This window comes from Poecilia formosa, unplaced genomic scaffold (assembly GCF_000485575.1).
Source record: "Poecilia formosa unplaced genomic scaffold, Poecilia_formosa-5.1.2 Scaffold90, whole genome shotgun sequence".
Taxonomy (NCBI): Eukaryota; Metazoa; Chordata; class Actinopteri; order Cyprinodontiformes; family Poeciliidae; genus Poecilia; species Poecilia formosa.
Window position 1 is genome coordinate 1,638,373 of NW_006800029.1, and position 24,012 is coordinate 1,662,384.

Consider the following 24,012-nt stretch of genomic DNA (forward strand, 5'->3'; position numbering starts at 1 on the left):
TCTTGAAGCACTGTGACGGTAGCATTTACCAGAACGACAGTGTGTAGTCTCCTACAAAGGTTTCGCTCTCCCGGACCAGGAAGGAGCCGTCAGGAGCTCCGGTCTCTTGGCAGTAATCCGACAGGAGCCTCTCGGCGATCTGCCGACCGTCCCGCCCAGCGCCAAGCTTTCCGTGAAACCATTTCTCCGTCACATGCTGGTCCATAGTATTGAGCACCTTAACAGAAACAAAGACATCAGTCAAACTGCAGCTACCGTGTTTCCATACTCTGCAGAAAACATCAGCTTTAATACCGTTTCCTCATTGGCCACCTTTATCTCCTGGAGTAGCAGGTGTGGTTGTGCAAGTTTCACTAACTTCAATTAAATGCTTTTTAAGACCATCATTATTTCAATTTAAGACCAAACATACACTTAGAAATATGTAAGTAAGTTGTACGCCTAATTAGTAGTCTGCTTAAATTTGCATAAAAACATTAAAAATAGCTCAAACATTTTGCAATTAAGCCCTTCCTAATGTGCCGTTTGCTTTCAAATCTTCTAGTTTTGTATCAGCCAGAATTACAAAACTCACATGTAATGATGGATTTGAACACGGAAAAAGTTAACGAAGAGCAGAGAACGGATAAACAAAGAAAGTTTAAACGCATCTAAATGTAACTAATATGGAAAATTTGGGCCCAACTTTTGAACGTCTAGCATTGAAATGATTAAATTTAAGACATTTTAGCACCCAGCAGAAACCCTGCATTCAGCATTAAAATAACCTCCATAGAACTGGTCAGCTCAAAAGTACATGCAGGGCAAACAAAAAAAAAATCATTTTTAAAAATAAAATGACCAAAAATATTGTGATTTTTTTTTTATATCACCAACGCAACAATAAACTAAGCATGAGCTATTTTAATTAAACAAATACAGTAATGTAATTTTTGTTTCTAGGAACGGGATCATAGATCCAAAAAAGTATATATATATTTTTTTTTCACATTTTCCTTGTTTAATGAAAAGGAACTAGCTTGCTTATTATTTTGGGCTCAAGAAAACTGAAAAAATATAATCTCTTCTCAGCAACAAAAACAGGATCTAGGCCAGTCTTTACTTGAGAACATTTCTGTGTTTAGTTGTTTTAATACAGAAACTAAAATCAGATTTGAGGGCACCAAGCTGTACTTTATTGTATAAGTCAATGAGTAGATGTGGACTTACTTGCCAAGGAAATAGTAAGAAATCAGAAAGCTGGACAAAGATACACACTTTGAGTTGCATCTAATATTTTTGTAAGTAGATTTTAAAGTAAAAGTTGTAGTTTTGTCCTAATTTATTTAATTTATTCTTGATTTGAATTGTGGTACGGGGAGGGAGGACACACATAAAATCAATTCAGGGCCACAAATAGTTCCTGGGCCCCACTTTGAACAGAATGTACTAACCTCTTTGAGCTCCTCATCCTCATCATTACCCAGGTTATTGGTGGTCTCCTCTGAATAGTAGATCTTATTGTGAGTCAGGACAAAGAAATGAGGGTACCACTCCTGTAAAAATAAGGAGATAAAAGATGTAATAAAATAAAAAAAAAAGTGTATAAAACTTTCAAAACAAACGGATAAGAAAAACTGCAGCACTTTGTGTCTTCATTACATCTACAACATTTAAAACGACTGGAAGACTTGGGGATATGAGCTCCAACTTTCCAGCCACCCATCTGTCTCTGAACGGCCTTTCATGTGGCGGCAGCTCTGCAGTTTCCAGGCAGTAACAATGCTTACATGGTTAATGGGATCTTCCAGGTAAAGGATGCCGTTTTTGATGGAGTTGCTGATATCATTCTCAGAATAAGGTGTGGCTGTCGGCACCTCCTCGTAGGCGCTGCCCTCTGCCAGCTTCTTATGCTGAGGCACAAAGAAAGAGAAGGACAGTCAGGAGCAGCAACATTTTAACCTGCGTAGAAATCTTATTCCTAAAAGACTAAGAGTGTTAAAGGACAAATATATGTTAGAGCAACACAATATCTAAATATAAAAAAGATTTAACATAAATAAATGGTCAGATAAGTAACTGACAAACTAGAGCCACAGCACTCAAAGAACCAGGAAGTGAGAACCATATCATATGGGTATTAGTGCAACACCTGGATCCACCCTGTCTGATAAGCCATGATTACAAATAGGATCAGGATTATTTTCTTGATTAAAAAAATAACTTATTTTCTTTTAATTGTTAGATTTATTTGGATGGAATGAGCATGTTTGCTAAAAAAGATTCTCTTCCCACCCACCCAACCTGAGGGAGGACGAAGCTAAGATCCAGAATTCTTGCAAAAAGATATAAAAAATAATAATATTAAAAGCCCTTTATTGCTTTCTTAAGGCCTGACCTTAATGAGAATCTTCTTTTTGAGCTGGTTGGGTGAAGGCAGGCCGTCTGCAGCCATATCTACTGCTTTGGTCAGCAGCATGTCTCCAAACACTTTCTTGAACTGGGTGGCCATATTCCTCTGCTGAACAATGCTACAGTGATCCTCGATGGACAGGATGATGGGATACCTGACGGAGATGTACAGATTAAACCGAGATAGGTTGAACATTTCCTAAAATATCTGCTACTGCAGACAGACAATATTGATAAAGGATGACGCATCTAGATTCTTTCCTCTGTGTAATCTTCTGATCTCAGTCTTTTCTTAGTCTTCCGTTATCTTATCGAGAATAAAAATCAAAAAGGAGAAACACAAGCTGGCGAAGACAGGAAGACTCACTCGGATGTGACAAAAGCGTGGTCTTTGATGGTGTTCAGAACATCGTTGAACTTGATTTTCGTCGTGAGGGTGTGTCCGTGATAAATAACCGGCATCGAGTCGGGACCGTCCCAGCAATCCACTGAAAGCAAACACAGGGCTTTATTCTTAGTAACGCGCAGCGAGGAAAACATGACGTTATGTGCATACACCCAAGAAACCGTCACCGTCACGGTTCAGCTAGAAGGCTGAAAAGTAATCTGACAGTTATGATGACAGAGCAGGTCATGTGTGCTTACGTACATTCAATGCAGCGACATCCCATTCTCAAACAGCGGGCGTACGCCTCCAACGACGACTCGCTGGCAAACTGGTCTCCCGTCAGGTAGCTAAAAATAACCACGCAGTTATAACTTATGCACACAAAGCAAGTTCATACATTAACAGTCAACCAGAAAGAACAGACACACAGTGTCTTTGTTTATGTATTAAGCAAACAACAAAAAAAAACAGGACTTGTAGCAAAATTACAAGTCCTGTTTCTCTTCTGTCAACAGAAGTTCTTGTTTCATATCCATTCAAACAGACTCAAAGGAACATGGGAAATTTTCACTTCACCCCCTCAGAAAGTATTGTTTCACTTCCAGGACAAAAGGTTATCATCAGAAGTGCCTTTCTCACACTTTTCAATGCCTGGAAAAATACTTCTTCTTCTTACTGAATACCAGCATGAATATTATTCTGGGACATAATGAGGAAATAATACGCTTTTATCTGATACAAGAAGTCAGTGTAAAAGGCTTGTTTGGGGAAGAGGATGCCAGGCTTCAGCATTCCCAGGACCCGACTACAATTGACAGAAGAAAACGTTCTTCATGGGGGCAGCTTTTCTTACGTGTTGTGCGAAGAGGAGATCCAGTAGTGGGACAAGGGGTTGTTCATGTTTTCGGCACACACCATGTCCAGGGAGGAATCCCAGATGGTGTTCTCTTTGGAGAAGAGGTACGTGAGGAACTGCGGAGAGGAGAAAAGAGCAAAAGTTTGTGAATGAAACCATTTCAGAAATCCTGGCTTGGTTTATCCACAGTTAGCCCAGTTCAAAAAGTGAATATCTGCGTGCATTGAACACGGCAGATATATCTTAAACTGGTTACGGCTTGCAGATGAAAACTCAAAATTACACTGCAATAACACATTATATTTAATTCTTAAATGTCAGGTCACTGAAGAGCATGTATGTAATGCTTGGGTCAGGCCTGATTTTGCATAAATTACTGCATTAAAAAGCTCAGGATGCTTAAATAGCCACCATTAGCCATTCCATTGTTGGGTGTGATGTCTCTCCTTTTCATTTTGACAAGAACGTCGGACAATAGATGACCTGAAGATCAGACAGGTTTTTCCTGTCTGAACTGCATGGTGATTAAACCAGGTATTGGAACCTTTGGCAGTATGAGAAGGTATCAAGTGCAGATGGAAAATTTAAACCAGCATCTCCATAAAGCTCGTCAGGAGAGACATAAAGTGGTCTAAAATGTTCTGACAGATGGCACCAACACCATACTTCATAAAATACAGTGGAGCAACATCAACAGATGATGTGTGTAAACAGACTTCATGAACCAGACTGTAAGCTGCAGTCCACTCCCTTTTTAAAAGCTTTTCCTTCAGTAGTCTCCAGGATGCAGTTATTCCTTCTGCTTTGACACATTTTCCACCACATTTATTTCCATCTGCCCAACTTCCTAATACTAAGCTTGCATTCAGCACTAAAACACATAAATAAAACAATCAGAAACAGAGGGGTAGACGAGAATGTTTTGCAATTACTTAAAATGAACAAACAAACAAAAAAAAAAATGCTACCAACACTAAAGTTCATCTTATTCATTACGTCCAGGGTGCTTTTAGAATAATTACAGATTGTTTGAAATGTAACTACGGCAACGCTTTTTCAACTTTTAGTCAGTATATGAAAACGCAACAAGAAGTTGTTGGATGTTGTTTTTGGCCTAAAGGAAAGATAGTTCAGGCCCGTTTCACCGTTATACGTATCCCCTGATAATCTCTGGCTTAAAATCTAAAAACCTTTGGGTGGTCCACCCTGGAATGAACAGGATCGCCTCCTGCGTCAGCGGGTTGGTTTAAGATCTTTGAATGTCTGTGGCTCCAATCATCTATCAGTGACAACGCTGTCCCAGGTGGATGTTTGTCACTGTGGTTTCTCAGTTCAGTTTTTATTTCTCTCTCTCTCTTTCTGAAGGTGTAGTAGCAGACTTCTAGGGTATTTTCTCTTTATCCTTCTGTTTCTCTAGTATTGTCTCATTTCCTCTTAAACTTTTTATCTCACCTCTCTCCCTTTTTTCCTTTATTTACAGTCTCTGTCTACTACATTTGAAGTGTTTTATAAAAATCAAATGTAGAATTTGACTGAAAGCGACAACGCTCCACTGACAACTATCCTTAAAACCACATTGTTCGACAGGACACACTAAATATATTTTTAAAACAGAAACAGAAAAAAACTAATTTAGCACTGGTGCCATTTCAGATGAGGTCCTGGTTGAAACTGCAGTACTGGACAAAGTCAATCCTGGAATCAATTATTCTACAGAGTGCTGCAAATGCTTTAAAAAAATATTCAGGCAGTAGTGCAGGTTCAACTGTTTCTGCACAGGAAGAAGTTTCTTGAGTCAAACCCAAGTTGAGGCCTTTCTGTGTGGAATGTACGGTTTCGGTGCTACTTTGTTTCTGCAGTGGTTTTTAGATGATTTACCCTGACTTTCATTACAAGTCAGTGGTGACACGTGAGATATAATGCAGCATCTTGCAAACTTTGCAAACTGCTAACAAACCAAAATGACTTTAATGAACTGAAGTGAGTTTCTGGTCCAGCTGAAGACTGCATTCCTGCTTGTTAGACGAAGGCATTGTCTAACTTCTGCCAGCGTCTCCAGCAGACTGGTTCTCACCAGCTTCCTTTCCTCTTAAGTCATTACATTATTGGTGACCACAAAAGCATCCTTCGCATTCTGCAGAACTGTCATGCACCAGTTTGGTAAATAACCTTTTCTGAATGCGTAGGAGATGGTATTTTAGGCCGAGATCACCGGTATCCATATCAGTGTCTGAATAAACTCCCACCCACAGCTGTAGCACAATGAGGGGCATTGGAAAACTTTACTTCTGAAAACATCTGAAATGTTTCCATTAACAGGTGAAACCCTTAGAACAGAAGAGGGTAATTTATTTACCTCCTCTGGATGGAAATATGGATCCTCCACTTCCCTTAGGGGGTCTTTCAGGTAGCTGAACATAAACTCTTGAACCTTGTTGTTGTCCGAGGCCCACAGTTCCTTAAATGCCCAAACGATAAATAAAAAAATACAGTCAGATTAGAGCACGAACCAAAACAAATTCAGTGACATGTTAAATAGCTGAGGGATTACCTTCTGGCATTCTACGAGGAAGCTCTGGAAATCCTCCAGGGTGATCCTTTCATCAACTATGTTACCCATGAACCTGTTTGAGAAGGAAGCAGGAAATTAACAACTGACATTCAAGAAAAAGATTCACTGTTCACATCAGAGTCTCGTTTTTAGGACCTACCTTTGCATAAAAGGGATCTCCACCTGAAAAGAGGTTAAAAAAAAAAAACAGAATATTTTAGTTAATTTCCATCACAGTACTGTACTAATTCTGTGTGCAGTTCAGCTTATGTAGACAGACACAGACTTCCAGCAGGTTGGGTGAGGCCACTGGGGTCATCCATTTAATGTGACCAGTCTGTCTGCTTGCTCATGTGTGTGTCCTAATGGCCTCCACTAGAGGGGTTTGGTGGGTTTCAGCCGGTGCATATTGATCTTGCAGCCATTTGAGAACACACAGATGGGGGATGAAGTGGGCCTCAGCAGGGGATCGCAGGAGGGGAAGAGCGATGGGAGCACATAAAATATCTGCACTTACGTTTTTCTGCGCATCGAACATGAGGTTACGATAAAGCTGGGCGAACTGGCTGAAGGTCACGTCTCCATTCCTGGTTTCAGAGTCCTTACAAAGCAAGACGAGAAGGATGAGTGTGTAAGGAAGAACCGTCACGATAAAAATCATAAATCTTATGGTGGAGCAGGAAGTGGGCAGGGAGAGAGAATGGAAAGGTGGTCTGTGATAAGACGGAGAGAGGTTACCGGAAGTTTGTCTTTAATGAACCTCATGTTTGGCACCTTGTAGTTGACCTGGCTCAGCATGTTCTTCAGATCCTTATAGGATATCCTACGCACACACACACAGGCACGTTTTGTGAAAACAAAAATGATTAAACACTAAAATGCATGAGCACGTAAAATCCGCCCAAGCCTGGACGCCGTCGGATCAGATTTATTTTTCTACTGCTTCGCTTTTACTACAGAGCCTGGAATCGTTGGCAGGCGATGAGAATAGCCTTAAAAAATAACAAAGACAGGGATGTTACAGACAAACATCTCTGCACATCTCCTTCGTGCTCTGCGGTCTGTTTCCTGCTGCAGGAAGAGGGGCTAGTGTTTGGCTCTTAGGTCAGTTCCTTCACTACACCTCAACTGAGCGCTGACAAAAACACCCAGCATCCAGATAGAACCAGTTCACTTTACTCTTGATTATTAAACAACCACTTGAAAAAGGAAAGTTACTTGCTGCTGATCTAAAAAAAGGCATTTCACAAAGCTAACTAAAAGAAAATATCTTGTTCTCTGTTGCAGTGGCGACCAAACTGGTTTTTTTTTGTTTGTTTTTTTTTTGCCAAAACCATAAAGTTAAAAGTGCCAAGTGATTTAAAAATAATAACAATGAACCTGTTGAATGAATGAAACCAATTTTAAAAACTTAAATTCAAAAAGTGAAGTTCATATAACATCATACAAATTCCCTATACAGAGATAAACACTTTAAGGCTTTATTTCTCATAATTTCAATAATTGTGGCTTGTAGATGGATTATAGAAATTTAGAACATTGTGTAAAAGTTGCCCATTGAGTGACTAATCAGTTAATCAACCACAAACACCTGCAAAGGTTTTCTGAGCCTGTCTCAGTCTGGGTCAGTAGGACACGGTAATGGGGGGGCGAAAACTGCTGACTGGACAGAAAAAATTACTGGACTGTTGCTAAGTGGCCAAAAGTCCTCATTTCAAAGGAAAGTAAGCTTTTTGTTTTTAAATCAACACTAGAGTCCTTTTGAAAAAAGTGCAACTGACAATTCTTGAGAAATACCTACAGCAGGTAATAATGTGTTGACATACAAGGTTAAAACCTTTGCAAAAAGAAGATAGTTACATTTTCTTTGATGGGATTTGTGAAAACATTAAAAAAAGCATCTAGTATTCAATTTAATGGCAACAAAAAGAGATCTAAACAAATATAATTTGTACTCTTAGTGTAATTCTGTTGTGGAACTCCGAAGCAATAATTCCATAAAAAAAAAAAAGAAAAACTGCTAAAACCTGCATTTATTATTATATCTTTATTTGAAAACAATTGATTCTATATCATTTTTAGACAAAGTATTTGAGAGCAATTTTGGAATGAGCCTGTGCCACAGAGAATCTAGGTGCTGTTGTCAAGAGGAAGATAAGGGACACCAGATCTACCGCTTCCATGACACAGACTTTGTGATCTGTGAGCCATAATCATCAAAATTACAAGAAACACAGGCTTGAAATATTCCACTTTTTGTGCATAGAGAGCATAAATGGATTATATGCTCAGTATAAATGACAAATATTTAGTTGTGCTGTCTAGAACTCACCTGTCCTCTCTGTTGCGATCAGCAGCATAGAACTGCTTGCGTAACCACCTGGAAGATGAGAATGAATGGACTTAACATTTTTAATAAAAAAAAAACAAAAACAAATTTGGATGATAATGACGTGTTTGCTTTAGGGTACCTTTCTATTTGTAATGGTGTTGGTGATTTCAATGTATCGTCCCTGAGCCACTTTAACCCCTTCACCCACATGGACATCTCCTCATCAGACGTTGCTGAGGAAAGTAGTTAGTAAGAAACAAGAGTCACAAATATGAAGGCATTACATATAAAAAACAGTCATAGTTTAAACAAAATGTCCCTTTTTCCACTGACCGAGGTTTGCTACAATGACAGATGAAGAATGTTTGTGCGCATACCTGCCAAGCTGAGGGATTTAAGGCGAAACTCCGTGCCATAGAGAATAACGAAGCAGAAGTTGTCAAGCCGTACTGCTGAGTCCTCGACATAGCGCTCAAAGTCCCGGGACTTCTGACCAGGACGGATCTCTTTGATCTCTCGAATGTCAACTGTAGGAGCAGACACACGGAAAACAGTGAGCAAAACAAAACAGCCGCCATTTCTTTTCAAGACCGTTTCCAAAGACGAAGGGAAACTAGGCACGGGGCCATTCACTGGAATCCAGATACACCCAAGCTTTTAAAAACTGATAAAAACACTTTTTGCCATTCCATTTCCTTAATTACATGCACTTAGTACTCTACTCACTGCTGGGCTATTAAGTAAACATCCCCTGCATGCACTGTGCATTCCTTCATCACAAGCCCGCAAGGTTTCTGCCACTGAACCTGCACTTTGAAGCCCAGAACACAAGACTAAGGTACGCGCAGATGAGTCTGTGAACTTCATGAAGTCAGTTTTGATGACATGATAGGGTAAATATATTTTATATATGGTATTGTTTGAGAATATTGCATGAAAGCATATGAATTTAAAAAAAAAAAACATTCTATTTATTTTCTCATGGAAAGTTTACAATTTGTAATATTTCCACAAATTCCCAACCAAAATTCCCACGAAAGGTTTCTGGGAATTTTCCACCCCTTGACATCCTTTCAGGGAATAATGCGTTGTCGCCTCTGCTAATCTGATGTAACGTACTGCCAGACAACTGCCTGTAGGAGCATCATTACCCTTTGACCTTCTTAAGAAAAACTATATTCAGTGTTTGGGGATATTTCAAAAATAGGAAAAACACAGTCATTCAAGGGTGTGGAAAGTAAAAGGGTGAGTCCTATCCACTAGTGTTTAGCAGCCGACCACAGGCTAGTTGCTGGAGCAGACAGACCGACTAGCAAAATGTCAACAACTAAGAGATCCACCAATATAATTTTTTTTTTTTGCCTATATCAATATCCAGTATCAATATTGCTGTCATGGCCAATATTTAACAATGTTTTTTATATTACATCTAGATTTCGTAAGAGTCAAAAGACGACCACACCGCTGCCATTGCTTCTCTGCTGCAGTTACAAAAATCCCACAATCCTGCACTGCATCACTGTCATAATGAGCAAACAAATACCACATAGTGACCTCGCTTCCTTCTCCCTCCCGAAACAGAAACGGTAACAAGTTGGAAATAAACACTGGATATTGATTTCAGCACGGTTTTAGTTATGGGACCAACATAGATATGAAAAAACAAAACAGAACAAAAAAAAAAAAGACTAACATCATGTTAATGTTGATATTTTTTTTTGCATCCCCATCAAAAACTTCTCATATTTTGTGCAATAAGCAGCTGAAAACTACTACTAATATTAGCAACTCTGCATCATATTTATCTCATCGTTCTACATTACAGTAAAAAAAAAAAAAAAAAAAAACATTTTATAGTTAAGAAGAGCATCATAACAATACAACCATCGTTAAATTATTTTAGGAATAGATGTTATTGCAAGCAAGAATTATTGGTAGTTTTTATTTTAAATAAAATAATTTGGATTATTTTGACTGGATATAAATCTTGTGATGTGAAAACACAATTTTTTACTCCAGGTTATTATAGTCAGAAACTCATACCAACATTTGCCCAACAGGGACAAAGAAAAATAAGACAATAATAAGAAACAACCTTTTCCATTCTGGGCCTGTAAATGACATTTTCTAAGACATAATTCTGTGTTAATGTTATATACCTACTGAAATAGCTTCAAGCTTCCTAAGAAATGTTGTTTCTTCTTTTCATTTAAATCTTATATATAGAAATGTTAAAAATAACAATTGAGCTAACAGAGTAACACGTTTTATACGCCCTCTAATGACATGAAGCACAGGCTGAGAGCACAAGCCAAACCACAAATGATCACTTTACGTGCCATACAGTACAAAGATAACGATCAACACGAATGAGACAAATATGAAGCTTGCCACCAATAAATTCACTTCAAATTGCATCATAGACACTTCTACATAGAATCCGTATTCTAACAGGAAACTGAGCCAACTATGGCACAAAGAGACACAGCAAATAGATTCTGTCGTCTCCAAGGTGTGTCTTGGTGTGTGATTATCAAGTAGTCTGGAACTTTCCAAGAGTAAAAGGCTTGAAGAAACTCGTTGGGTCCCTGTCGGCACTACTTTAGTAACTTTTGAAAACCCAAAACTCTCCTGCTAAAAACACACATTTCTTTCAGCTCCTGCTCCTCTTCCTGCCCCCGTACCACACATCCTGTGCTTTTGTCGCCTACACACCACATCTGTGCTTGTGCATAGGTGACAGTGTGCATGCTCTTTTGTTGTGTAGTTTAAAACTAGGTCTTCTCGTAGCTTGCCAGTCATACCTCACGTCTCAGTTTACTTCACCCACTGCACAGCCAGCAGACATCCGTTGACTGCAGAGGAGCTGGAGTTACTGTTAGTCGTTTTGAGTCAAAAATATTTGGAGGCTTGTGTCAGGAAGTAAAGGAGATAGCCAGAGGTGTGACCTAACCCGGGGAGTTGACAGAAGGTATTCCTGCAACACACCCTCTTCAGGTCCTCCTCCCATATCGGGCAAACCCCAGTTCCACAACAATGTCCTCATATTTGTTTCTTTTAACTAAAAATGCTCATGAACGAGCAACTAATATGGCTTCAGGTTTTTATTTAAATATTTAGGACTACTGCCGTATCATTTGTTTAAGTGGATCCTTCAAGAAACACTATAGCTCACAATCTGACACTACACAATCCCCATTAGTAAGTTTATTGGCTTAAGTTAAACTGGAGACTCCTCTTTTCTCAAACAGCTGCCCACAACAACATAACTCAACCTTCTCCAGAACACTTAAACTGGATCGATTCTGCTCCAGAGCTGAGCTCGTTTTCCAATGGGGGAAGAAAATAAAAGACGAAATTGGCAACATTTTTATTGGAGCTCATTCAGAAGCACGTTTCTGCTTGCGTGCTTGTGTCCCACTAATTTGTTGATACAGATCTCATAAAAAACACTGAAATGAGTGTCAAGACTGTAAAAAAACCCAAAAAAAAAAAGTGCGTCACCTAGAAAAGAGACGAGAGGTCTGAGCTGAGTGCATGTGCCCTTCTTTTGCAGGAGGGCTGGAAAAAGCAGGTCACAGCGACAAAAAACTTTCCACACATGAACGCAGGTAATTCACTCTGCATTTCTACAAATCAGCTACACAGACCCTAATGAATGACTTGCTACTTAAAAAGAAAATAGGACATATTTTCTGATTTTTTTTTTTTTAACTGATTGCTCTTACGTTCATTTCCGTGTTTAAGGTCTTGAAGTAGTTAAGGGAATAACAAGAGGCAGAAACTTGTGACAAAATAGCGCTTTAGCTCTGTTCTATTCTCAGCAAAGTAAAACGTTTTTTTAAAAGGCAAATTTGAGCTAAATGCAGCCGAAAATCCTGATAAATAAACTTTAGGGTAAACGGTAAACAGCTGTTGCTATGGGGTCAGACTGTCAGATTACAGAAAATATGATCGTTGTGAGAAAACACACAAATAAGATGTGAGAGTAAACAGCTGCAAGTGAAACAACACTACACATTCACCTGGCTTCACTGAAACCACTTTCTGGTCTCTGAGCAGATCGTAATGGTGCAATAGGACACGACACACAGATTCATCACATATTCCTGTTAGAATAAAGTGCAAAAGTACTCTGAACCCACTCCCACACGGTACGTCATCACTCCGTATGCTGTTGCACAGATCGCTGCATGATATGAGAAATAACGCTGGAATGATTAATTAATCATGATTAACTAATTATTGAAATAATTGCCAACTAATTGTTTTAACTGATTAATTGTTAAGTAGAGCACACAGACTCAAAAAAAAGGCCAGCGCAGAAATTATGCCAAAACTGTCAGAAAAAGAAAAATCTACACATTTTGCATTAAAGACACAAAAACTGTTCGTCTGTAAATGTGTTCAACTCAGATTTCCTCAAGTGGCGTTTAAAGTTTCAGTTTAAACTGGTTCAAATACTGTAAAAAAATAATTTCATATTAAGTGCCACTCGGTTAATCCAAAAAAGCATCAAGATATTATCTCCACACTATTCATGATAAGTCATGGAGAAAGGGCCGAGCTTTTCACATGTTGATGTAAGAAGTTTTTTTTCTTTTTTTTTAATTTTTTTTTTTTACTTTTTTTACTAAAGGAATGCCACATTTCTGGCAATAACATGTTTATGGGAATGAATTATTTTTTTTACATTCATGCATGTCTAATATTGTATTTCTAAAATCTGATTGTCAGAATACTTGACAGAATAATCTATTACTAAAATAACTGTTGGTAGAAGTCCTAAATAGAAATCCATGCAATGGCAACATTGCGGGCAAATACTGTGATAAATGTAAATTTTTTGCTTAACTCGAGTCCTCTCAGCGCACTGTGTAACAATCAGGACCTTGGACAATAATCTCTGAAGTGCAGATTAGAGTCCATCCAGCAGATTGAATATCCTACTGCAATGCAAAATATGTATCCATTGGCATTGTTAGCCAGTGGCTATTGCATTCCAAATAGTTTTTTTTTTTTTTTTTTTTTTTGCAATATCAAGAGTATAATAATAAAACGCTAGCAGTAACAACTGTTACTTTTAAAATCATTCACTTTAGAAGTGACATCTAGGAAGAAATCTACTCTTTTAAGCCCTTTGCAAACAACAGATAAAATAAGTAACAGCTGGTGAGCTCATGTTTGCGCTCAATAGAGATGCACCTAAAATTGAGCTGTTGACAGAAAAAGCACAATTTTCAGCCTAATCAGCCTTGATTAGTAATAGCTTAACAATAATAAACTCAAATGTTTATTTTTCCAATTGGTGAATGCACAATACACAAGACCTATTGCTGCGGACAATGTTAAGAGAAAACTTGACGTTAGCCATTTTTAGTTTCATAATGAAAATAAAGTCAAAAAAACACGAACAGACGCAAGAAGTTATTTAAAATGAAACTCTACTTGCTGCAGCATGCCAAGTCATGTCAGTGGGTTATTCGGGCTGTGAGACAGTGAGAGAGGGCAACACTTGCACAAAATTGTTGTTGCTAATGAAGACAGCCTTTATAGAAGTCTCACAGAATACTTTTGGAGAAAGCCGCTTTAGTAATGCACACACTGCTAACTGTGCTAATTTCAGAGATGCTACAATTTTAAAATTAAACTGTAATTATTTCACCTTTACAGCAAAACGGTGCTTAGCATTCTGCTCTCTTAGATACTGATGTTGCTTCTGCTCCTTATTTAAATAATCAACTACCATTCCGGAAGGCCAGAAAAACTTTGATTATAGTTTCTATTTCTCCAAGAAATAGAAACCATTTATAGAACCTGAAGTTATTTAAAATGAAACTCTACTTGCTGCAACATGCTAAGACATGTCAGAGGATTATTCAGGCTGTGAGACAGTGAGAGAGGGCAACACTTGCACAAAATTGTTGTTGCTAATGAAGAGAGCATTTATAGAAGTCTCACAGAATACTTTTGGAGAAAGCCGCTTTAGTAATGCACACACTGCTAACTGTGCTAATTTCAAAGATGCTACAATTTTAAAATGAAAAACAGTGCTTAGCATTCTGCTCTCTTAGATACTGATGTTGCTTCTGCTCCTTATTTAAATAATGAACTACCATTCTGGAAGGCCAGAACCTGAAGTTATTTAAAATGAAACTCTACTTGCTGCAACATGCTAAGACATGTCAGAGGATTATTCAGGCTGTGAGACAGTGAGAGAGAGCAACACAAAGTTTATAGAACCCAGTCAGAATAGGTTATGATAAGCTTCACATCACAATTTCAAAAAGGTCCACAATATAGCTATTTTTTGAAAGAATGTCAATTGCAAAAAAATATATATGAAACAGTGAAAAGGCTGTGACTGAAAAATGAATCCACAGAATAATTTAACAAATGATTAGTTTCTATTGCTCACATGCGAGTCATAGAAACTTGACTTTGTTAGTCAAGCCCAATAAAGCGAAACCTTTCTACAATCGTTTCTTTCATCACATTCTGTAACTTACATAGAAACAATCTTTAATCATTAGGTTTCATTTTAAACTTAAGTGTCACAATATATGGCTGTCACTTTTCTGCAGTTGACAGACTTTTGTAACCTCATTATTTGGGTAAATGTGTACATAAAACATATCACCACCTGCTTTTGTGATCGTTTGTGCTTTAAGAATCCAATCAGCACTTGTATTTTGGAGCACTTTGTAATCACACTGCGAATATTTGGGACTACTATGAGACTCTTTTGAACCTTGTCATGCAGCTCTGACCCCACTGACCTTCTACATCCAGAGATAAAGACCCCGGCTGACACAGCAAAGACAAATTAATCTCAAGAGGTGTCTGTCCCAGTGGTAAAAATGTACAGAAATTCAAGAAAAGTGCAGCTGTTACTAGTAAAAGTCACCCTGATAGGTGATCCAGTGGTTTAATAGTAAGAGTTGATCCTTTTCCCAAACATATCAAGTCTGTCACGATTATAAAATTTTACTGGATGATAAATTGTCCCAGAAATTATTGGGATAAGCAATAATATTTTTGATTTGAGATGAATTTTAAATAATATGATATTGGCATAATAATCCAAGAATTGCACTATTTATTAGTCTCTCAAACATCGATAAGATTGAATTTCTAAGAACAATTAAAATACAATTTAATAATTTTAAATACCCAAAACAAAAAACTCTAAACAAAAAATAAAACGGAAATAAAATCAAAACGCAACCAAAACCATAAACATAATGGATTATAAAGTCTCTGTAAAACTATCAATAATTAAGCTCAGACAGGTAAACAGACAAAACTACCAGTTTTAATTTATTATACAATTAATTGATTTATTGCGACAGGCTTACATATCATAATACTAAGCACCATCATGTCATACTGACAAACTTTTATGTGGAAGTCCCTTAGTCCAGGGAAGTGGACTTCGTTAACCATGTTCGGAATCAGTGAAGAGCTTAAAAATTACATTAGGGAAACTACGAAAGGTGCAAAACATTTCTTTAAAGGCGTGTTGGCTGCTCCTTCAGGTTACTGGAGGTCAGATTTTTGATGGCAATAGGGAGCCGAAAGCATTACAGCAAAGGTTTTCAGTTCAAATATATTTGACCACCTGTAGACATAAGACATTTCTGTTGATGCTGCTCAGTCAGCTGCATGCCTTAACATGAATGAAAGTAATTATGCAAGTTTAATATTATTTTACACAGTTAGCAACAAGTCAGGGAAATGTTTAAGTATGCGCACCAAAGTCTACTATAGAAGACCGAGCAAAATTGTTGCCTTTAGGTTTCAAAATAAAGACAGTGCAACTTTCGCTTTACATCTCAGAAGTTAAAAGTGGCAAATGGCTTTGATGCATGCTCATGTCACTTGTTATCAGGACCATGCCCAACCAGAATGTCTACAGATCATCTGTGAGATATACAGTAGATCTGCTGAGCATGATGTTGCAACAAATCTATTTTTGACTCAGACTTTATGCACAAGTACAGAGTGAAGTGAGACCCTCACCTCTTAAAAAGACTGAGATCCGATACTTTTTAATTTGAAATTCAGTTCATATTTAACAACCCCCAATTTTCTGTAAATAACCACATCCTGCTTTACCAAGCCACAGGTAAATCTTACAGCATCATATCATGCGTTTCCACAAGTTATTAGGTTTGAAAAATATGCTAGAAGAAGAAAAAAAAACAGATGAAGGCTAATTCACACAACTTTCACGCAGAAAATTCACGTGAAAAACAGTCTTCAGCTATTATGGCCATTTCCTTCTACGATAGGTGTGCATCATTCCTCAACACCACTGATATGATAAGCGGTAAATACTCCAGGCCAGACTGATCCTGATTGATGACATACTTCCAGCAAATCCCAAAGACTCTATTTCTGTACATTAATGAACAGCCTAAGCTAATTTCACCTCTCCATGAGTATCGAATAACATCGATGAGCTCATAGCACATGGGTGTATGAAACCCTTCACTGTTAAAAAAGGCAACTAAGCTTCCCATCATTTCATTTTATTTCTTCATCTTTTCTTTTTTTTTAGCGTGCTCTCTCTCTCGCTGCATCCGGAGCAGAACACAGCTGTGCTCAAGCCGACAGACAGGAGACTTAACGACTCACCGAAGGCCTGCGTGTCTTCAGCTCGACACCCATTACTGTAAAATTCTTATTAATGGAGTAGATAGGGAAAATGAATTACTAAGTCTTCTTGTCAATGACCCAGGATTTATCTTTATGTAATGTATACGTTATAAATGTAATTTCGTCAAATACTCACGTCTAAACTTGGGGGGGAGTAAAAAAGTTGGAGTGGACTGGAGAGGTCTTTTACTGGATCAATCGTATTGATCCAGTAAAAGACATATTCATGTCGTTAATTTCATAAAAAACTGTCTTCATTGTAAACACGTTTTTGCTTGAAAAACAAAAGCACAAATCTCTAAATCAAGGGATCTGAGTTAAGAAAGAAACAAACAAACAAACAAACAAAAAAAAACTATAAGCAAAGCGAAGTGAGAAAATAGTCCAGCTCTCCAGAACTTTGGTTGCATAAAAACACTCAGTTCTGTGGGGGGGGGGGAAAAAATCTGTGCACTGACAGAAAAATTTAACACCTGCTTCTTAGAAAAAAGCAGGTGTTATGCTGAAATACATAAGTTCAATGCTATGTGGCACATGATTGACTGAAACTTGCAAAGGAGCGGTGGTGCTAAGGAAGCATCCACTTGGTATTAAGGTATATTTAGCAGGCTTTTCAAAGTTAACTTGTTCATCATAACCCAAATTCCTTTTAGTGTCGATACTTTTTTTTAACATAGGATTAACAGACAGGCTTTCTACCTTGAAGGAGCTTGATTTTTTTTTTCAGATTGTCTCGTATTGAACCGCCCTTAGTAGTCAGACAAAAATGTAAAAAACCCCTACTTTTTTTTTTTAAACAAAAATTATCTACTGCTGTTTTAAATGTTATTTCCTTCTTTGTTTCAGCTCTTTCTCAGTGGGGCTAATCCCCTGTTTCCTAAAACGTCGTTTTCACTCTCTGTCCCACCCTCCTGTCCTACTCGGTGCTAATTGTGCGCTACACTAAGAACAGCTCTGAGTGCTGCTCAGTAGCAACGGGATAAACCTCTGGAATTATGTTACTGTTGCAGGCAAAATTAAAAAAAGCAGCAAGGCGTCATTTTACATCCCATTATTCATTACTGAAGCAACACTAGATATCTTGAAACAAATGAAAAACATAAAAATGGATAAATACGAAAGCAACAGACATGAGAAAGGATCCAATGTTACATCTGTCCTGCTTAAAAAATGACTTGCTTTGAACAGCATTATTAAAAGTCCCTTTTAAAAGTCCCTTTTAATAAGCACCTACTAAAGAACCTTTCTCAGGAAAACATTTGTCATGATTATATTAGTCAGTTTCCTTTAAATCAGACCTCAAACAAATACATGTGAAAACCTCCCAAAAACCAGTCTTAGTCTAGCACTTTATAAAAAGAGTCCTAGTTCTGTATTTCACTCCCCACTGTCACATTTCATTCACTGTACTTTCTTTGTTTCCTTGCTTTAATCCCACTTAAAATCTGTTGTCTTGGTTAATATTCCTACATGATGGAAAAATGCATTTATCTGTGGGAGTATATGCATAAGAGCATTTTTGGCAAGAGAATGTGTTACCTTTGTGGATTTTCTTTTTGCAAAATATTCTTAATATTTTTTGTCATGTTTGGCATCGATGAAATTAAAACATACATTTGCATAAAATAAGTATATTTTTTTTACAAGCATAAAAATACTAAGTTAAAAGTATATGAAAAACATCTATAAAAACCTGATTAATTTGTGATTAGTCATGAGTTAATAATGGACAACGTGCAGTTAATTATGATTAAGTATTTTAATCAATTGCCCTAATATTAAGGTATATTTGGTGTTTTAACAATTAAAAATGGAGTTACAAGCACTTTTTAGTAGGGGGTCTAAAGTATTGGTTTAAGTCCTTGAAACCCGCAAATACTTGGGACCCACTGTAACAGGCTCATGTTCACTGCCTCATTAAGCCCGCTTTGTAATATTTTATATTGTATCTAAAAGTTTACATTTTCGATATAAATGCTACAAAAAGTTGAGTAGACCTGAAATTAATTTGGCATAATGCAGTGCTGCTCACTGCCCAGCAGCTCGTAAACAGAAGGCTCTTGAATTATTCATTCGATTCCAAATAATTTGAATCAGTTCTTTGGAAATATTTCTAGTTGTGAAAAACACGAGACGGTCATGTAGTGGTAAGAAAGTTAGAACCATCTTCCACTAGATAGCAATCCCTGACAGCCATACCCATAAATCCCAACAATGTGCACAAAAGCATAAAGAATCCCGTCATCGCTTACATGAGGTCAAATTGGAAACACTTGCACCTCTTTCTTAAAATGTAGCAGTTTCACACCCACTGAACCACCAGCCAGCACCCTAAATAACATGGTGAAGCCGTTTGCACATATCGCACATCCTTTGCGCCATGTGTGCATGTGTGTGCGCAAAGGAGCTTATTCTGAGCTCCATCTGCTCAAGTTGCTGGCTGCAGACCCAGTGATGCGATTCTAAAATTAAATCACTTCCAGGGATTTCAAAAATATTCATGATGACTGAGAAATTCCTGAAAATGACGTCATGCGTTGTGTCACTGTTTTTGTTTGGTTTTCTGGGGATGCGATCGGTTGCTTAAAAACATGCTGGAGAAAAATAAATAAAAGTAACTTTATCGTGCTCTTTTCAACAAAACTCCTGCTCATTTCACTGAGATAATCCCAAACCTCATCAAGCACGTACTACTTAAGAACAACTTGTCGACAATGACGCATGGACGCAGAAACCGGAAAATATGCTGGTCAGACCTGTCAACCCAGAAAATAGTCTGAAGCATTAAGAAAACAAATTAGGAGGCTTTGGGAACCACTATTGCATCTTCAAATTAACACGGTTCGTTTTCCGCCGTGCCTACTTTCGTGCACACAAACCAGTTCTGGCACAAATGGCATTCCATCCTAACATTGTTCAAAAGGAAAATCACTAACATTTCAGTGTGTGAGCGTGTCTCTGCAAGCTACTCACTCTCTCCTTCAATTTTGTCAGTGCTTCGCGTCCAGATAATAGTCCGCGTCTCCAGTTTTACTTGAAAAGTCCGTCTCTCCGGCCTCTGGGACTTCTTGGAGTAAAACAGAGTCATTACTGTGCCCAGCTCCAGGTCTCGGTACAGGTTGTTCATCTCCGTGTCGTCCATCCACGGAACAGGTCCGTTGGACAAGAAGCCAGAGGTCCCAGCCATGTTCACTTCCCCCGTTTGTTATCCGTTTCCTCTCAGAACAATCTGCTCGGTCCAGGCCTAGACAGGGTTACCTACAGGAGAAGGAGGAGGGGAGGGGGGAAAGCATGAAACAACAGTTCCCCAGAGTATTGCAATCCTGTATGTACATTAAACTGGGGCAAAGACTTGGATGTTAAAACCTGGAAAAAATAATACTGGAACCAGAGCTGCACAATATACTGGATCCCAATGAGCAATGCAGCTTCAATTTGTCCAACATCGTCATCGTCTGTCTGGGTGAAATATTCGATTAGCTACAATATTTCAGCTGCTAAGCATTGGAGGAACTTAATCTGCTTATGTCTTCATCTGATTTAGATCCTAGAGACTAAAATGCAAAAGCAAGATTACTCTAATATTACGCAGCATTGTTTTAATGCATCAGTTGAACTTCGGCTATTGATTGTGCTCAACTCTCTTATGCTACTGGTTGATTCAATCTCCTAAAAACAAACAAAAAAACAAAAAAGAAGAAAAAGCTTTTTGTTTGCATGATGAGGTGCTAATTTTCAATGATAATGTAAAACAGACATGCCCAGGTTATTATATATCCATTTTCTCCCCATTCATTCATTCTTGCTGATTGCATTACTTATTATTGTTGACGTTTCAGCATGGCGAAAATCATACGCATCATCTAAAAATATATAACATGATTAGCTTGCCCAGCGGCTTATCCAGCAGAAAAAAACAAACCAATAACTTACAATCTAATTTCAGGATTTAACTGTATTGGGTTTCATTGGAAACAAAATACAAGCTGACAGTTTTTGTTCAAGTCACAATAACCACTGCTGCTGTAAATGGTGAAAATGTTATTTTCTATAGTGATGACTGTGATGTTTAGGTTGAATAAAAAGACTGTAACATGCTTATACTTGTTCTAACTACTATATAAAATCTGTGCATTCGTACAATGCCCTTTGCCGAGTCTTTTATTGAATTATCTAAAGAGTTTTCAATGCAAATAACCCATGAATGAAGTTTCAATTGTCTTCCATTTTAAACCTACACATAATCTTGAGATCACTTAAATGTTCATTTAGTACACCTATTGAATAAATCATCTTTTTCGGCATGCAACTCCTGCAGAAATGCTTTACATACTTATTTAAAATCAGAAATGCTCTCAAATGTTGAGCACCCAGAGTCTAAAAATAGACATCTTAAGATGAAGTTATTACCTCTATTTATATTAAACACTAAAAAAAAATCCTTCCAGAAAGTAAATTAATGCAATGTAAACATAATTGCTGCTTACTATTTTGCTAAAAATAGTAAGTAGGCTAAAAAAAAGAAAAGAAAAGAAAAACTGAATAAAATTGGGATTTCTGGATCTTGATGAATTACACATTCTTGACTTCTTGCGCCTTTTTTCCAGATGTCTCAGCACAAATCCCTTCAATAAGTAAGTGCAGGGTATACATCTGTATCACATTAGAATATAGATTAGAAAAGAAAAATATAGATTCATAAGGAAAAACATACATTTTTAGTCATTTCATTTATGCTGCTGACTTTTTTACACAACTTTACATACAGACAGGAGAATTCTTTAATTATCATTAGCAGTAGACAAATGACAGCTCATTACCTCCACAAAACTGTTTTTCTATCATTAGAGGTTTTAAATTAATAACACTACATAACTTTAAAATAAGGATTTTTTCCCCCCCTTCAATTTAATCCGGAGGATGTCAGGTTTATTTTAATCTAGAATTATGTAAAAGAAGACAACAGGCCCGTGCCCTGCAGGAAAACAAAGCCCCCCTCTGAATACAGCAAGTTTTAAGAAACGACGGTGATAAAGCTGCAAAGGGGGACAAGCGGTCTAACAAGGAGCTTTTCACTATTTTACCAGCGTGGAAATGGGGCCGGAGGCTGCTAGCATTTTGTCTGGGCCGACAGGAGAATATGGCTGGATTTTTCCGAAAAAAACAGGTAGCAGCAGCTACCCTGGCTTTTTCTCATCCCTCTTTATTACTCTTAACGCCCCGGGAGAAATTAACAAGGAGGGGGGTGGGGGGAACAACACGTAGCAGGAGCAGGGGAGCTCCGTAACTACCTACCGCAGCAATCTCGGCCCGACCGCACATCTCTAACGGCTGCTCCTCCTTTCTCCTCTAGCCCGACTCCCCTCGTCCTTCTTTCTCCTGCTCCTTTTCCACTCCGCGGACCCGGGTTTTCCGTGAATTAAATCATCACCAGGCCCTCTGAAGGCACCACGAAGCCGACGACAACAGCTACAATCCCAGCAATTCCCCCCTCTCCCCTCCAGCCGTCCATAGAGAGAGGCAGGCAGCGGTGAGCCAAGACTACGTAAGTTTGTCTGTTCTCGGATCCAACCAGCGGAGGCCCTTCCCCCCTCTCAGTCCACCGGCAGCGGCATCATCCCAAGCAGAGTCAAAAAGCAAGCTTCCGCTGCGGATTTTCAAAATAAAATACAAACATGTCCGTTTGTTTTAACAAGCTGATGTTTCACCTAGAATGCAATTAGCAAAATTGATCAGATATTAGCAATAAACTAATTGTGCAAGAACAATTTAAACAGGTAAATAAAACTGTAAAACTATCACAATTTTTTTTTAATAAACCCTAAATTTTTTCAAAATAAAATATAAACAATGTCCGTTTGTTTTAACAAGCTGATGTTTCACCTAGAATGCAATTAGCAAAATTGATCAGATATTAGCAATAAACTAATTGTGCAAGAACAATTTAAATAGGTAAATAAAACTGTAAAACTATCACACTGGTTTTTGTTTTTGTTTTTTTTGGAATAAACCCTAAATTCCACTTTCAATGTCTATGGTTAAAATGATCTACTTTGGCACAGTTAAAGTGTGGGCTGAGAGTACTTGCTCATGGCTGATTGCATAGTTATTTAAACAAATTTTTAGTCAGTTTTAGTTGCTGATAGGCCATTAGAAAACTTTAAATTTCCTCCCAGATTTAGCTGTATGGTTAGACTCACAGTGATGCTGAAAAAATTAAGTCACTCTTTATCTTCAGCTTTATAGCTCACATCCTCTACTTTTTGGATCAAAAATTAGACATTGGAGTTATTCAAAAAGAAAGCCTAGACCATGATGCGTCCACCCTTCCATTTCACTGAGGGCATGATACTTGTTTGATTATGCTGTGTTGATTTTGTGTCATACAATTATTTGAAACTTTTGGTGTCAGCATCTTTGCAACCTGCCTGACCAGATTTCATATTCCTTTTTTTTTTTTTTTAACTAACTTAAGTAAAATAGCCAGCTTTCATAATATCAGTGCTGTTCTACATTTTCTCAAATTATTAATTTCTACATTGTGTCTTGGTTCCTGTGAAACTTTTTGTACAATTCCTCTAATTTAACAATATGTCAGCAAGCTGTAGTTTTAACTGAAGGAATACAAATGGATGAATCCAACTAGGACAGTATGTTTTTTTCTTGGTTTCATTCAATGCAATGTGAACCCTGAAAGAACGAATCCTGAAACTGAATCAAATAGTGCTGTAGCAAAGCATGTGTGGACAAAGACTACATGCTTTTTTATCTTTACAATCTTGTTTAAAAAAAAAAAAAAAAAAAAACAGTCTATCATAACTGAGGTGTATCGA

At 37.8% G+C, this 24,012-nt stretch overlaps 1 protein-coding gene across 1 annotated transcript; it reads right to left on the reverse strand.

Annotated features, from left to right (window-relative positions):
- Positions 1-25: 25 nt before the first annotated feature.
- Positions 26-22,798, reverse strand: LOC103141890 (1-phosphatidylinositol 4,5-bisphosphate phosphodiesterase gamma-1-like). The gene is made up of 17 exons (XM_007557707.2): positions 22,475-22,798; positions 20,153-20,437; positions 8,896-9,045; positions 8,658-8,751; positions 8,519-8,566; positions 6,925-7,009; positions 6,704-6,787; positions 6,347-6,369; positions 6,187-6,259; positions 5,992-6,093; positions 3,633-3,751; positions 3,041-3,126; positions 2,759-2,879; positions 2,378-2,546; positions 1,770-1,892; positions 1,434-1,535; positions 26-217 (listed from the first exon to the last, which is right to left on the reverse strand). The coding sequence occupies exons 2-17, from the start codon at positions 20,364-20,366 to the stop codon at positions 26-28; spliced, it is 1,785 nt and encodes a 594-aa protein (XP_007557769.1). The 5' UTR covers positions 20,367-20,437; positions 22,475-22,798.
- Between the last annotated feature and the right edge of the window lie 1,214 nt (positions 22,799-24,012).